Source organism: Centropristis striata, chromosome 3 (assembly GCF_030273125.1).
Source record: "Centropristis striata isolate RG_2023a ecotype Rhode Island chromosome 3, C.striata_1.0, whole genome shotgun sequence".
In the NCBI taxonomy this organism is placed as follows: Eukaryota; Metazoa; Chordata; class Actinopteri; order Perciformes; family Serranidae; genus Centropristis; species Centropristis striata.
In genome coordinates, this window is record NC_081519.1 from 41,527,225 (window position 1) to 41,539,754 (window position 12,530).

The 12,530-nt window shown below is 39.2% G+C and overlaps 1 protein-coding gene across 2 annotated transcripts; it reads left to right on the forward strand.

Moving 5' to 3' along the window:
- The first annotated feature begins 582 nt into the window (after window positions 1-582).
- On the forward strand, window positions 583-8,340 carry miip (migration and invasion inhibitory protein). Of its 2 annotated transcripts, none has more exons than XM_059329091.1 (9): window positions 583-943; window positions 1,638-1,843; window positions 2,376-2,481; window positions 3,292-3,403; window positions 3,510-3,589; window positions 3,680-3,806; window positions 4,606-4,702; window positions 5,614-5,733; window positions 7,982-8,340. In XM_059329091.1, the coding sequence occupies exons 1-9, from the start codon at window positions 709-711 to the stop codon at window positions 8,102-8,104; spliced, it is 1,206 nt and encodes a 401-aa protein (XP_059185074.1). In that variant the 5' UTR covers window positions 583-708; the 3' UTR covers window positions 8,105-8,340. The 2 variants fall into 2 exon arrangements, with proteins under 2 accessions (XP_059185074.1, XP_059185075.1); XM_059329092.1 differs by having other exon boundaries at window positions 2,379-2,481.
- Window positions 8,341-12,530: the final 4,190 nt, after the last annotated feature.

A 12,530-nucleotide genomic window follows, 5' to 3' on the forward strand; every position in this document is an offset into this window, starting at 1 on the left:
TACTGTCCTCTTTATTTTTTACTGTCCACTGTCTATGAATGTTTACTTATTATTTTGTTAATATATTATTTAGCATTTCTACTGATGCATCCTATTATTGCACTTCCCCTTTCTGCAAGCCTTCCCGCTGTATGACTACCACCAATGATCCTAGATGATCCATATACAGCTGGAAAAAAAGCTGTGGTATATTGGTAAGTACTAAAAATCTAAAAATCTAAATAGAGATTAAGGCAAGTACTGCGAGTCAAAAACAGCCACATACATAGAAAATGAGAACAGAAAAAGTTAACATACAAAAAATATTTGAAAAAAAATATATATATAAAAGTAAAAACAATATATACAAATACAATGTTAAGCACTTCCAAGTCATCTTCTGTTGCATCTCATTTCCAGCTTAAACAATAGACTGTATATAAAGGATTATTATTATTTTTATTTTTTTATTCTTGCATATACCTGTATAAAATACTCTTTATACATTATTTGTGTAGCACTCGTTTGGTTCCAAATCAAATGTGTGTCTGTCACTTTAAGAAAAAATATCTCGAACGGTCGCAAGGCATGATGGGTAGAATGTTAGCAACCAATCAAATCATTGTTGTCAACGCGTTGTTATGGAGCTGGACTTCAGTTTAAATCACAAAAGAGCCTGCATACTTTTAATCGCATAAACGTGAATTTACTGTGATATAAATTTGAAAAATGTCCTCCATGGACCGACTGGAAGTTCTACGAGAACGTAACAAAGAGTTGTTGAAGCAGCTAAAGCAGCAGAGAGAGAAACTGGAGCGTTTGAGCGGCTGCAATCAGAGCCGCAAGAGGGAGCGAGAGGGCGGGGCAGAGGAGAGCACCGAGCCCGCAGAGGTGCTCACTCTAACCGGCGGAGACCGCGGTCCTGCCCGGGCCGCCCTCGCTAAACCTACCGTGAGATTTGCGGGTAAATAACTGTTTGTTTAGAAATCAGCATATGTTAGCTTAGTTTGCCTACTACCTGAGAAGACCGTTGTTTTGTCCAGATGTGCATTCATTTTAAATCTCTGCACGAAAGTTTGTAACTGTAAGTAAAAACAAATGGTTAGAAGAAGTATTTAGATCAGGGATGGGCAACTGGAGGCCCGGGGGCCGCATTTGGCCCGCACCCTCACTTGAAGTGGCCCTCAGTACAACTACATGCATTTGAGCATGAAATTTTAAAGGTTCAGTGTAAAAATGCACAAAATTACTTCTTACAATTAATGTTGGTCTGCTGTTCTTGCACTGAAAAAAAAATCACAGTAAGTGGTTATTTTTTTATTTGCTTCAAACCTTTTGTATTCCTATTTATACTGTTAAACATGCATTTGAGCATGAAATATGTTAAGTTACTGCACTGTAAGCATATTTAAAATAAGAAGAATAGAAAAAGTCAACATACAAAAAAACCCAGTGAAAACAGTATGTATGAATAGGAGTAAACACAACATGCAATGAGTGTAAATTAAATATTATGTGATATGCCTGCATGTAAAGGTGTGAGTGTGTGTTTGTTTTTTGCCAATTCTCAGACTTCACCAGTAAGTGAGAGCAAATCCATTTGTTGTCCTTAATGTTTTCACAAATGTAGAAAATATGTTTCTCTGTGTCCCCATCAGATACATGTGAGAGCCAAACAGGCACCCAGAGTGCTGTTCCAACACCGTATTTGACCTCCAAACACAGAGAGGGGACTGCTGATGAACATAAAACACCATACGACCTTTTAAAAGACAGCGACAGACATCCTCTTGTCCACAGCAGGAATCAGAATATAAAGCCAGCCAGCACCAAGTCCTGTCTCGTAAATCACAGCAAAGACCAGGTAAGAAAAAAGAAAGAGCCGTTTCTATCTGCATTTTTAAATTAATTGTACAATGTAGAAGATCTTGTTGGTTTCTATAGTTTAATCTCAGCCTCTCATGATTTACACCTTGAAATAAGAATAAAATCTCAGCAGCTGTCTTAGAACAACCTTCCTTAAACACAAACATTTGCAGTGTGTTTATAAAATACAATATTAGTTTTTTCCTCTGTATTTTCATCACTGACACTGCTCTGTTGCCTCAGCGCCTTACAGTACAGTTCAGGCTGTATCCAAACAGTAAGAAAGTATACAGTAGCAGGTGATTTAGAAAATATTAGAATTTGGACCCAGAAATGTAAACATTTGACCATATAATACCTTAATCACACTGTTGAGCTGTTCACAATAAAAATGAATCACATTTCAAAGCCTTTTTGGAGCTGTTAACTTCTGACCTTTTAGAGTTTGGAAGGAGACACAGATTGAACAAGATTTGCTGAAAATGATTCATGCTGATCAATAATATTCTGCACTATATCTGTTTTTGTAGCAGGAGATCCAGAGTCGAGTCACATTTCAGTCTGATGAATGTGAAGAGACGCCTGCCTCAGACAGGCATCATTTGCCGCCTTTACTCGGGTATGACTGGATTGCAGGTATGCCTTTTTGGTCTCTCAGGCCCCGTTTACACGAGGACGCTCGCGGGTAAAAACGACAAAATATTTTATCGGAAGTGCCTTTCGTTTAGACGGTGACGGCGTTTTTGGGGCTTAAAGACGCAAAAATCTGAAACCACCCTCCAAAGTGGAAAAGTTGAATCCTCTCCTCCGTAGCGTGTCGTCTACACTGACAAGACACAAAACTCTGATCTGATCTGCTCACGTCACGTATGTGTTTACGTCACATACAAGCTCCAGTACAGGAAAATAAACAAACGTGGGATTATTTCCATGCGTGGGACCTTCAAGCTGCTCTGGCAGCTCTAATAAACTTACAGGAGTCTTTCCACCAAATGTACAGGATATGTAGAGATAGTATTAGTGAACAGAGAAGGATCTGGAATTACCTCCATCACATTCTGGATGCACCGATTGGTCGGAGGAGCCAGACGGCTGTGAACGAGACCTGGGAGATCTAGTGATGGTGGAGAACTTTGTGGAAGGAGTAGCTGATGAAAATGTGTGGCGTGAAAACTTCTGCATGCCCAAAGATGCTCTTATGGCTTTAAGTGATGCCGCCTGGCTGCATACAATCCAATTCCACACACTTTTGCGTCACCGTATGCAGCAGATTTCCTCCCGAAAACGCTTGTCTAAACGAGGAATAAAAAGTGAAGACGCAACGCCACTTTTGCGTCTTCTGTTCAGACCGTCCTCGTGTGAACGTAGCCTCAGTCTACCCTTTTCTTATTTATATACATAATCATAAAATGGAGCCCTAACAGGTGATGTTTGTCCCCTCCAAAGGAGTCCTGGATGCTGAGGATTCCTTGATAGAACGCTCTGACGAGTTCTTCAATGACCTGCGAACGTTTCGATCACTCAATAAAGACGAGTGTGTCCACAGCCCACTGACAGAGTGAGTGCTTCATGCTTGATTGCACTTGCGACTAACTATATGTGTCAGGTTTGCCTGTGATTAATGATGGCTCCATTAAATTACTATTAATTTACTCTCCTCATAGATTTTCTGAGGAGAACCACCCAGTCCTGCCGCCGCTGACAGACAAGGACGGTCCACAGGCTAACACAGATACTCATCAATGTAAGAGGGGAATTTTATTAAATAGGCTACTCTCATTTTTTCATGATGGCTGAAGTATTTCTCACCTCTGCTTGCTCACCTTTTGTTCAGGTACGTTTTCCTACAGGATTAACAGCAGATTGTTCCCCGTCCCACTTCACTCTCAGGAGTGCTGTCCGGTGTGTAAAAAGCACAAATCCTCCCACCCCCACACTGCTGCTGAACCAGCTCTCATCAGGTAATGATGATGTGCACTTTAACTGCCTTTTAGGACCACTTAGGAAGAGCAAAGCATTTAATTGACACCAGGCGACAGACATTTTTTAAATTCAAGATAAGATAGAAGTTTATTAATCCTGAAGGAAATGAGATTGCTCAAAAATGACCACATAGATAAAATATACACAACATACATTTGAGTTAAAAAACACAAAAATATACAGCAATACATTTATTTATTTTTTCCACAATATTTTTATTTTATTTTGAGTTTATAACACTTTGACATACAGCTTTTACATTCATGTATCATCATTCAACTTCCATATTTTCAAATAGCTGCATTTACGTAGACAGAAAAATAAAAACAAACAAAACATAACACTTCGAACAGGTATGCTCCTCCTGTTAAAGAAAATGGTAATCTATATACAATTGAGTATCGTTAGCAATTGGTGTGAATTAAAACACATATATAGAAAAGCAATATGAATCTGACAAGACCGGAATCTACAGCAATAAATTTAAAGTGAATATGAAGTAATACTAGCACCAGAGCCTGATAGAATAACAATACAATTCAATATACATTTAAAGAAATAAACTAAAACATAAGAGTAAAAGCCCAAATGTAATAATAGCAGAATGTAATGATTTGCTAATCCTTTATGATCTACATTCTATTGAATACAGTACAATATAAGACAAAATATTGAATGTTTTTTTGTCAAGTTTAGGTTATATTAAAATCACCATGTTTAACCACTGTAGCAGCATGTCTGTTGCCTCATGAGTTTTGTTTTTGTTTTGTTTGTCAGGGTCAGCATCCCTTGCTCCGCCCTCCAGCCGGCACACAAGTACAAAGCTCATCGTCGATGCAGTTTTGACCCCTCTGATAGTTTGGGGTTACCATCGGTGAGTCAGGGGACAAGACAGTTTATGCCATTTAAGATAAGATAAGATAAGAAATACTTTATTCATCCCAGCAGAGAAATGTAGGTGTTCCAGCAGCCAACATACACACAACACAACACAACACAACACAACACATGTATACATACAGTGTTTCCCACACATAGACCATTCTGTGGCGTACCCCCACATAATGGAGACCGACCGCCACAAAATGATTCTGTTATTTTTTTCTCCTCTCTAGGACATTAAAAAAACTGTAACGTCCGTTACGTTGGCCTACGCACAGAAGACACCACATTCACATCAATAAATAAATGTTTTACAATGAACCGGGCCGATCTCAGAGCTGGCAAGACACAAAGTGTAAACAGCTGGTATTTAGACAAATTAACGACGCACTGGGGATCTAAGTGGCTACTTTCTTGCCTAAAAATGTTTGAAATGTCGATAAAGTGATATATTTAAAGAATTTAGGACTTTACCGGTGTCAGTGGAGCACCACAAATTACTATCTGGTCTGTGGGAAACACTGACATACATACACATTCCACCTATACAGAACATGAGCCCACAATACATAGCCTACTATAGAAGAAGTGGAATGGATGGTCCATGTGCATTAGTAGCTGTTACTCATAGATAACAGTTACAGCAAGTGTGCAAATATACAGGTGTGTAAATACATAAACAGGTGTGCAAATATACATGTGCAAAAATACAGTTTGGTAAATACAGTATAAGCAGCTACGCTAAAATTTAAATAAATATTTAAAAAATATTCTTCTGTCCTTGCTAAAAGGGGAGTCATTATAAAGTGCAATTGCAGTAGGTAAAAACATATTTACTCCCCGAGATGTTTACATATAGTGTTTTAATTTTTAATATTCATGTACCTCTCTGGTCGTGTGCAGCACTGTCTCTCAGGCTGGTCGAACACGGGTCAGAGCACGCTGCCGCCACCCAGCAGCCTCGACCTGCGGAGCGGTCTGAATGTGAACAGCTCCTGCGGGTCACAGAAGGAGGAACTGGAGGTAACACACTGTCAGCATTGGGAGGGTTAAATATACACTACTGGTCAAAAGTTTTAGAACACACCAACTTTTCCAGAATTTAATTGAAAATTATGCAGTTTAATGTCTCAGTGTACTCTGAAATTAATGCACATTTGCAACATTTAAAATTCTTTATTGAGCATGATAGTGTTTTGAAAGTAAAAAAAAGATTCAAAATCACATTTTATGTTGGACTAAAGGACTAAAAAAAGACACAAAATGACCAAAAAAGACACCAAAAGACACAAAATGACCAAAAAAAGACACAAAATTGTGGAAAAAATCGACAAAATAGCCCAAGACTCCATAGAGTTAAGTTGTTAACCCACTTCTTGTTCCCTGAATTATTTTTCAGTTTTGGTTAACCTTACCTTTTTTTATTTACCTCTGGCAGTTCACCACTTACCTTTATACCCTTTCAAGCTGTTCATTTGACTTGAACTGCTTGAATTTAAAAAAAAAAAAACTGGAAAAATTGGGGTGTTCTAAAACTTGACCGGTAGTGTATGCCACTACTGAATATAAGCCTTAAAATGGGAATACTTAAATGAACATATGGTAACTAGTTTGGTCCGTCTGAGCTCATATGTCTGATTCTTGACGCACTACACAGCCACAAAATGTTGCTCCTTCTTCAGAATTTGGTAATGGGATGTGTGACTCAAATTCTTGAGTCAAATAAAAAATACTGCACTCCTCTGAGATTTCCGCCGAGCTCATGTCCTGTCTAACACTGTGAACACAAGTTTATTCGCCATGTGATTTATATCCATTACAAGATTCAATAGACCAATTGTTTTTATAGAAACACTGACAATGTGCGCGCATGCCGGTTGCAAAAAAACCGGACCGCCTATAACAACACTGTGATCGCGAAGACAACTTACTGGTAAAAAAGGCTGCTTTCTCACAGGACTTTTTCTTTATTTTACTGTTGAAATACTGTCTCAGTACTATAACAACTTACTTGCAATTCTGCAAAGCATGCAATTTGTAAACTCAGCAGAAACTTTATTTTTAGATATGTGGGTATTTTCAGGACAGACCTGATGTCTCCACTGACCACTCTTGAGTAAGATGTGACCATCATAGTTGGCAGTCAGACAGACCATAAGAGGAAAATGTTTATGAGCCGTTAATCTACCAAAATTACTGCCAATGAGCCATGACGATTATACAAGATATTTAACCCATTGACGCCTAAAACTTCCTGTAAAACCTCTGGGCGATTTTAAAATAAGCCCCTAAAACCTGAAGTTTTTCTGGAAATTCAACAGAAGTGTCAACGCTTCTACTAAATAATAGATTTTTCAGCCTCTGTAGCAGATAGAAATGAAATTCAAAAAGTATTATAGAGCTGATACAAATACTACAAAACGACGTAAACGCTTTCCAGGCTTCAATGGGTTAAGTCACTCTATTTCGTTAATTAATTCTGAAGCATACCAGAACTGAATCTGACGTCGTATGGGTTAAATGTGCATTGAATGCCACCACTCTGTTTGTTATCCTCATTCATCAAACCACAGCAAAATGCATCCTATCACAGGCAAGTATAAAAAATGTCCGTATATGTAAGTGTATAAAATAATAATGTAATGTAAATGTATAGAAATGGAGACTTTTATTAGTACCTTTACGGTTTTGGTAGCCCACCTCACAACACGACAGATTACATCTCTTCCTGTGATTAAAGGTTTCTCGTGTATTTAAGCAGAGTTTTGGTTCCTTCTGCTACTGACATAAGTTGATGCAATAATATGTCACAGTGTCTGTTTGTTTTTCCGTTGCCAATACAATGCACCCTTTCACAAAGTTTCCTGAAAATCTGGTAAATCTGGTATACTCCCTAATTCTGCTGAAGCACAAACCAAACTGAAAACATTCCCTCCTTGGTGGAGGTAATAAAGTAATGCCATCAAGTAATTAAGTCCCTTTCATAGTGCGGTCCTGCAAATGTCCCGTTATATTGCCAGAAAGATCTGTGTGTAATTAGTCATCGTAGGAAAAAACCCATGTATATTATTATAACATTGACTCAGTTCCATTAATTGTTCCTGTAAACTTCACCAGTGAACAGGGAAGCACAATAGCAAGTACAGGAACTGTCTTATCTCAATGGAATGCAGCTTATGTTATCAAACAATAACAAGGAAAAATATCAATATTGAATCTTGTGAGAAAATACACGGCACAATTTTCATATGGTGGTTTTAATATTTTCCAGGATCTCGCCACACGCAAAGTGTCCGCCGACCAGATCTCTGATGTGTCTCGCTTGGCTCGTCACAACTTCCAACACTTCTCTTCTAAAAGAAAACTAGGAAGCACATTTTACCCTTTGCACTGACAAACAATCAGAGTCTGTTTTTTCAAGTGATTAAAGCGGTTCCTGAGCCACCCAAAATGATTTCCTTTCTGTTTCTCTTTCTGCATTGTATTTTTTTTTATAAAGATTTAATCTCAATCATGTTTTTCTGTAAAAGCGCTGCTAAATTTGTATGATAAACAGTGATCTCAAGGTAGAATGCATGGCTATTTGTAAATGCCTGATCTTAAATAAATACATTTTGGAGTTGAACTTTATTTGTTCTTAATTTTTGCTGATCTGCATAAAGTTTGGTCCGATTTAGACGCAACATGTGACTGTCAGCAGTTTTGTGGATGTGAAGCAAGAGGTCATAACGTTGCTCAACAGAGGAGACTCTTTTAGGAGCTCTTCAGAAGGACGGCTCTGAGTTTGCTTCGTCAATTCCCAAGCAATAAGGAAGTCATTTTGAATCATCTCTGTTGGCCTTTCCAGCTGTTTGCTTTGGCTCCCAGCACTCGCACATACTTCTGTTTTTAACTTCCTTTGACACTTCCTGGCTGTGGGACAGCACACGGTGTAGAAACACTGATGTACTGTACGGAGGGTGCAATTCACAGGAAACCACAGCCACCTATACATAATGTCAAATACTGTAACAACCCCACCTTCACACTTCTGTTTTTACAGTTTGTGTATGCTAACACATTTAGATATAGACAAAATATGCCAAAGAAATTAACAAAAATGACCAAAAGAATGAACTCAAAGTAAAGGAAATTTAATTATATGGTTATTTTTTGTTGTGATTCAAGTTCAACAGGAATGTATTTGAGTTTTTTACGGGCTTCCTGTTGTCCTTGAATTGAGTGTTGAGGCTGCAGTACTTTGTTGTAGCACAAGCACCTCGTTCAAAGCAAAGCGTCTCTGCTATCAGGCAGACAGACTGCTGATCATCATCTTAGAGCCGAGATGTTGAGACACGAGAGCACAGCTTTCTGTGTGAGATGAGGCTTTGTGATAATTCATTTGATTTTCACTACAAGCAGTTTTAAAGGGAAATGATGCTCGTAAAAACTCATAATAATGTCAGATCTCCTGTTTTTGATCTCCACCAGCTGCATGCTGTGGGTGGGGCACCAGTGGACAGAAAGTTTTCTAAAATGTACACCCGCCTTTATGGCATTACATTGTGCATCTCAATTTTAAGGGCACCTTAAAGGGCACTGCGTTAGGTTTTCCCTGATTAAAGAGCACCCGATACCATCTGGGCATCCAAGAGGGCTGATTTTACTGCGTTTTTTGATCAAAAAGAGTGCACGCCCCAGCTGCGGCCTCCCTGAGCCCACGAGTGGCATTCATGTTTTCATGCTCTGCTCATTTTCAGGGGAAAGCAATTATGAACAGCTTTAACACAAGTTGACTTAAAGGAACACTCCACCGTTTTTTCATATTAAAACATGTTATTCGGTCAAGTAAGAAGAGTTGATACAGACCTCTTGCGTCTCAATGCGTGCACTCAATCGCCCTGGCGCGCGGCGCCACTTGGCTAGCACTTAGCTTAGCCCAGTTCATTCATTAGGATCCAAACAGATGGACAGTTAGAAGCGACCAAACTCCTCCACGTTTTCCCTATTTAAATACAGCTACACGAGTAGTTAAACGACCAAGTATGGCGACACAAAATAAAACGTGGCGCTTTTCTAAGCGGATAAAAAGGAGAACTATAATGTATGGCGGAATAGCACTTGGGAGCACTTCGACTCGGCGCAGTAATATCATCACTCCTGAAAAATCTTCTCCCCTCAGGAGTGATGATATTACTGCGCCGAGTCGAAGTGCTCCCAAGTGCTATTCCGCCATACATTATAGTTATCCTTTTTATCCGCTTCGAAAAGCGCCACGTTTTATTTTGTGTCGCCATACTTGGTCGTTTAACTACTCGTGTAGCTGTATTTAAATAGGGAAAACGTGGAGGAGTTTGGTCGCTTCTAACTGTCCATCTGTTTGGGTCCTAATGAATGAACTGGGCTAAGCTAAGTGCTAGCCAAGTGGCGCCGCGCGCCAGGGCGATTGAGTGCACGCATTGAGACGCAAGAGGTCTGTATCAACTCGTCTTACTTGACCGAATAACATGTTTTAATATGAAAAAACGGTGGAGTGTTCCTTTAAAACTACAACATCCTGCTGAAAGATCTTAGATCAATAAAAAGGTTCCAGGTGATCAGTTTTAATCACAGGGAGACAATTGGTAATTGGTAAATTCTTGAGTCTGCAGAAATGATCACACAAGTATATTTTCCATCGTTTCGCGCACTTATTTAAAATCATGAACACTACCAACGTGTTTTCAAACTGCTTGGTTTTTCATTTCACACGGCATAGAAATTAACAGGATTTGAAACTTGCTTACTTGATACGAATCAGGCATCACTATGAACATCACGCCTGCTCTTACTGTTTTCAGTTCAGTGTAGATATAATCTTACCGATGTGAAAATAGGCACGACATTACCACATAATACAAATTTAGGAATGTGACTTCAGCAAAAAGTAAAGCCAGACGGTGTGTTCATAACTGTCTGAAGCAAGTTTCAAGTCTCATGAAAAATCTTTACTGCTATGCTTTAATTGCCATTTGGAAATTACTCAGCAGTAGTGTACAGTACACAGCATGACTGCACCAAGACCTGAAAGTAGGCCAGACATGAAAAAACAAAAAGAAAAAAAAAAGTTTCACTTATCCCGGTCACGTTTTTATGTTGTAGCAACCAGTTAAAAAACTGAAGGTATGACATTAAAAAAAATGCCGCAGAACCACACGGTGAAAGTAATTTACTATAACATAACAAGACCACAATGGACAGCAGGGCTGTTCCTGGTGTACTGGAGTACCAGAGAAACGCTGAGGATGTGGGAGGGGAAACTTTATTGTGAAATGTCAACGTCTCACACAGGAACAAACAGAGCGAGGCATAGGGGCATTCAAAGTAGGCACTAGGCACATACAGTACTGCAGCTGAATCATGAAAAGACACGTCCTGACTACTAGAAAAGTCATGTAGTAGAAAAGTAAACCTTTCTGCACTTGTTTGATTTTATTCCACGTGGAGGTCGGTGTTAAGTTGGGGTTGATGTCATCAGGCTTCATGCTTTGCCCAAATACTATCAGTCAAAGAGATAAAAAAAAAACTGGTTTCTGTCATAATGAGGAATGAAAATACCTTTATTATGAAACTCTCTGCTGTCACGGCATAGCAACTCAGCAGGGCAGATTCTTAGAAACACTTACCATGACTAGAACTATTAGTGTTCCAGTTGATGCTGAACATCCAGTCGGGCTTTATGGCACTGCACTGCCTCTGGACTCTTCTGTGTATAAACAAGAAGAGGAAAATTAAGTGAGTCCACTTCCTGTTTTGGTTGTGACTTCATTTTTTTTCTGCTAAAAAATTCAGTGTTGCTCATTTCCAACCAATTGACACAAGGAGCCGAATAGAAAGAGAACTAATTTTCACAGTGTTTCAATGTTGCACAGCCTTCATGCTGATCTTATCTATAGGGGCACGTCTAAAGGGGAGGGAGGAGTGTGTTTCTGAGACAATTTTTAATTATTTGTTTATTTCAGATTTCCCATGGGCCCCCTCCTGACTGTCTAAAGCATGTAAATATGTTCTGGGGTGGCTGTGGCTCAGTCGGTAGAGCAATCTGCAGCCTGCTGATTTGTGGTTCGACCCCTGACTCAGCAGTCTGCATGTTGGAGATCCTTGGGCAAGATACTGAACCCCAAACTGCTCAGGATGCTGCCTGTATTGGTGTCTGAATGAATAATGGCAGGTGGCACCGTGTAGAGCAGTAGTTCTCAACCTGCATGTTGTATGCGACCCCCCCTCACTGAACAGAATCTCACACGCACAGTTCAGATTACCCCAAAAATGAACAAAATGACCTACAAAAAAAGAAACAAAATGACCAAATAGGAAACAAAATGACCCCAAAAAGAAACAAAAAGACCAAAAAAAGACACAAAATGACTAAAAGAAGACACAAAATGACCAAAAAAAGACACAAAATGACTAAAAGAAGACACAAAATGACCAAAAAAAGAAACAAAATTACCAAAAAAGTCACAAATTGACCACAAAATGATAAAAAAAGACACAAAATGACCAAAAAACACACAAAATGACCAAAAAAAAGACATTAAGTGCCCAAAAAGACTAAAACACATTAACACATGAATACTTTAACACAGTGGAGACAGAGCTGACTTCCAAAATGATTTGGCGACCCCCAGAAATCATCTCGCGACCCCAATTGGGGTCCCGACCCCAAGGTTGAGAATAGCTGGTGTAGAGTAGCCTCGGCCACCAGTATGAATGTGTGTGTGTGTGTGTGAAGTGTGTGTGAATGAGTGCTGCCTGTAGTGTTAAAGCGCTTCGAGTGGTCGGCTCGCTAAAACTAGACA

Excerpts from the sequence above, each read along its gene's own strand:
- miip (XM_059329091.1), top strand. The coding sequence starts at position 709 with ATGTCCTCCATGGACCGACTGGAAGTTCTACGAGAACGTAACAAAGAG. Across the intron at positions 4,703-5,613 it reads ATAGTTTGGGGTTACCATCG|CACTGTCTCTCAGGCTGGTC; the intron begins GTGAGTCAGGGG and ends GGTCGTGTGCAG. Across the intron at positions 5,734-7,981 it reads CACAGAAGGAGGAACTGGAG|GATCTCGCCACACGCAAAGT; the intron begins GTAACACACTGT and ends AATATTTTCCAG.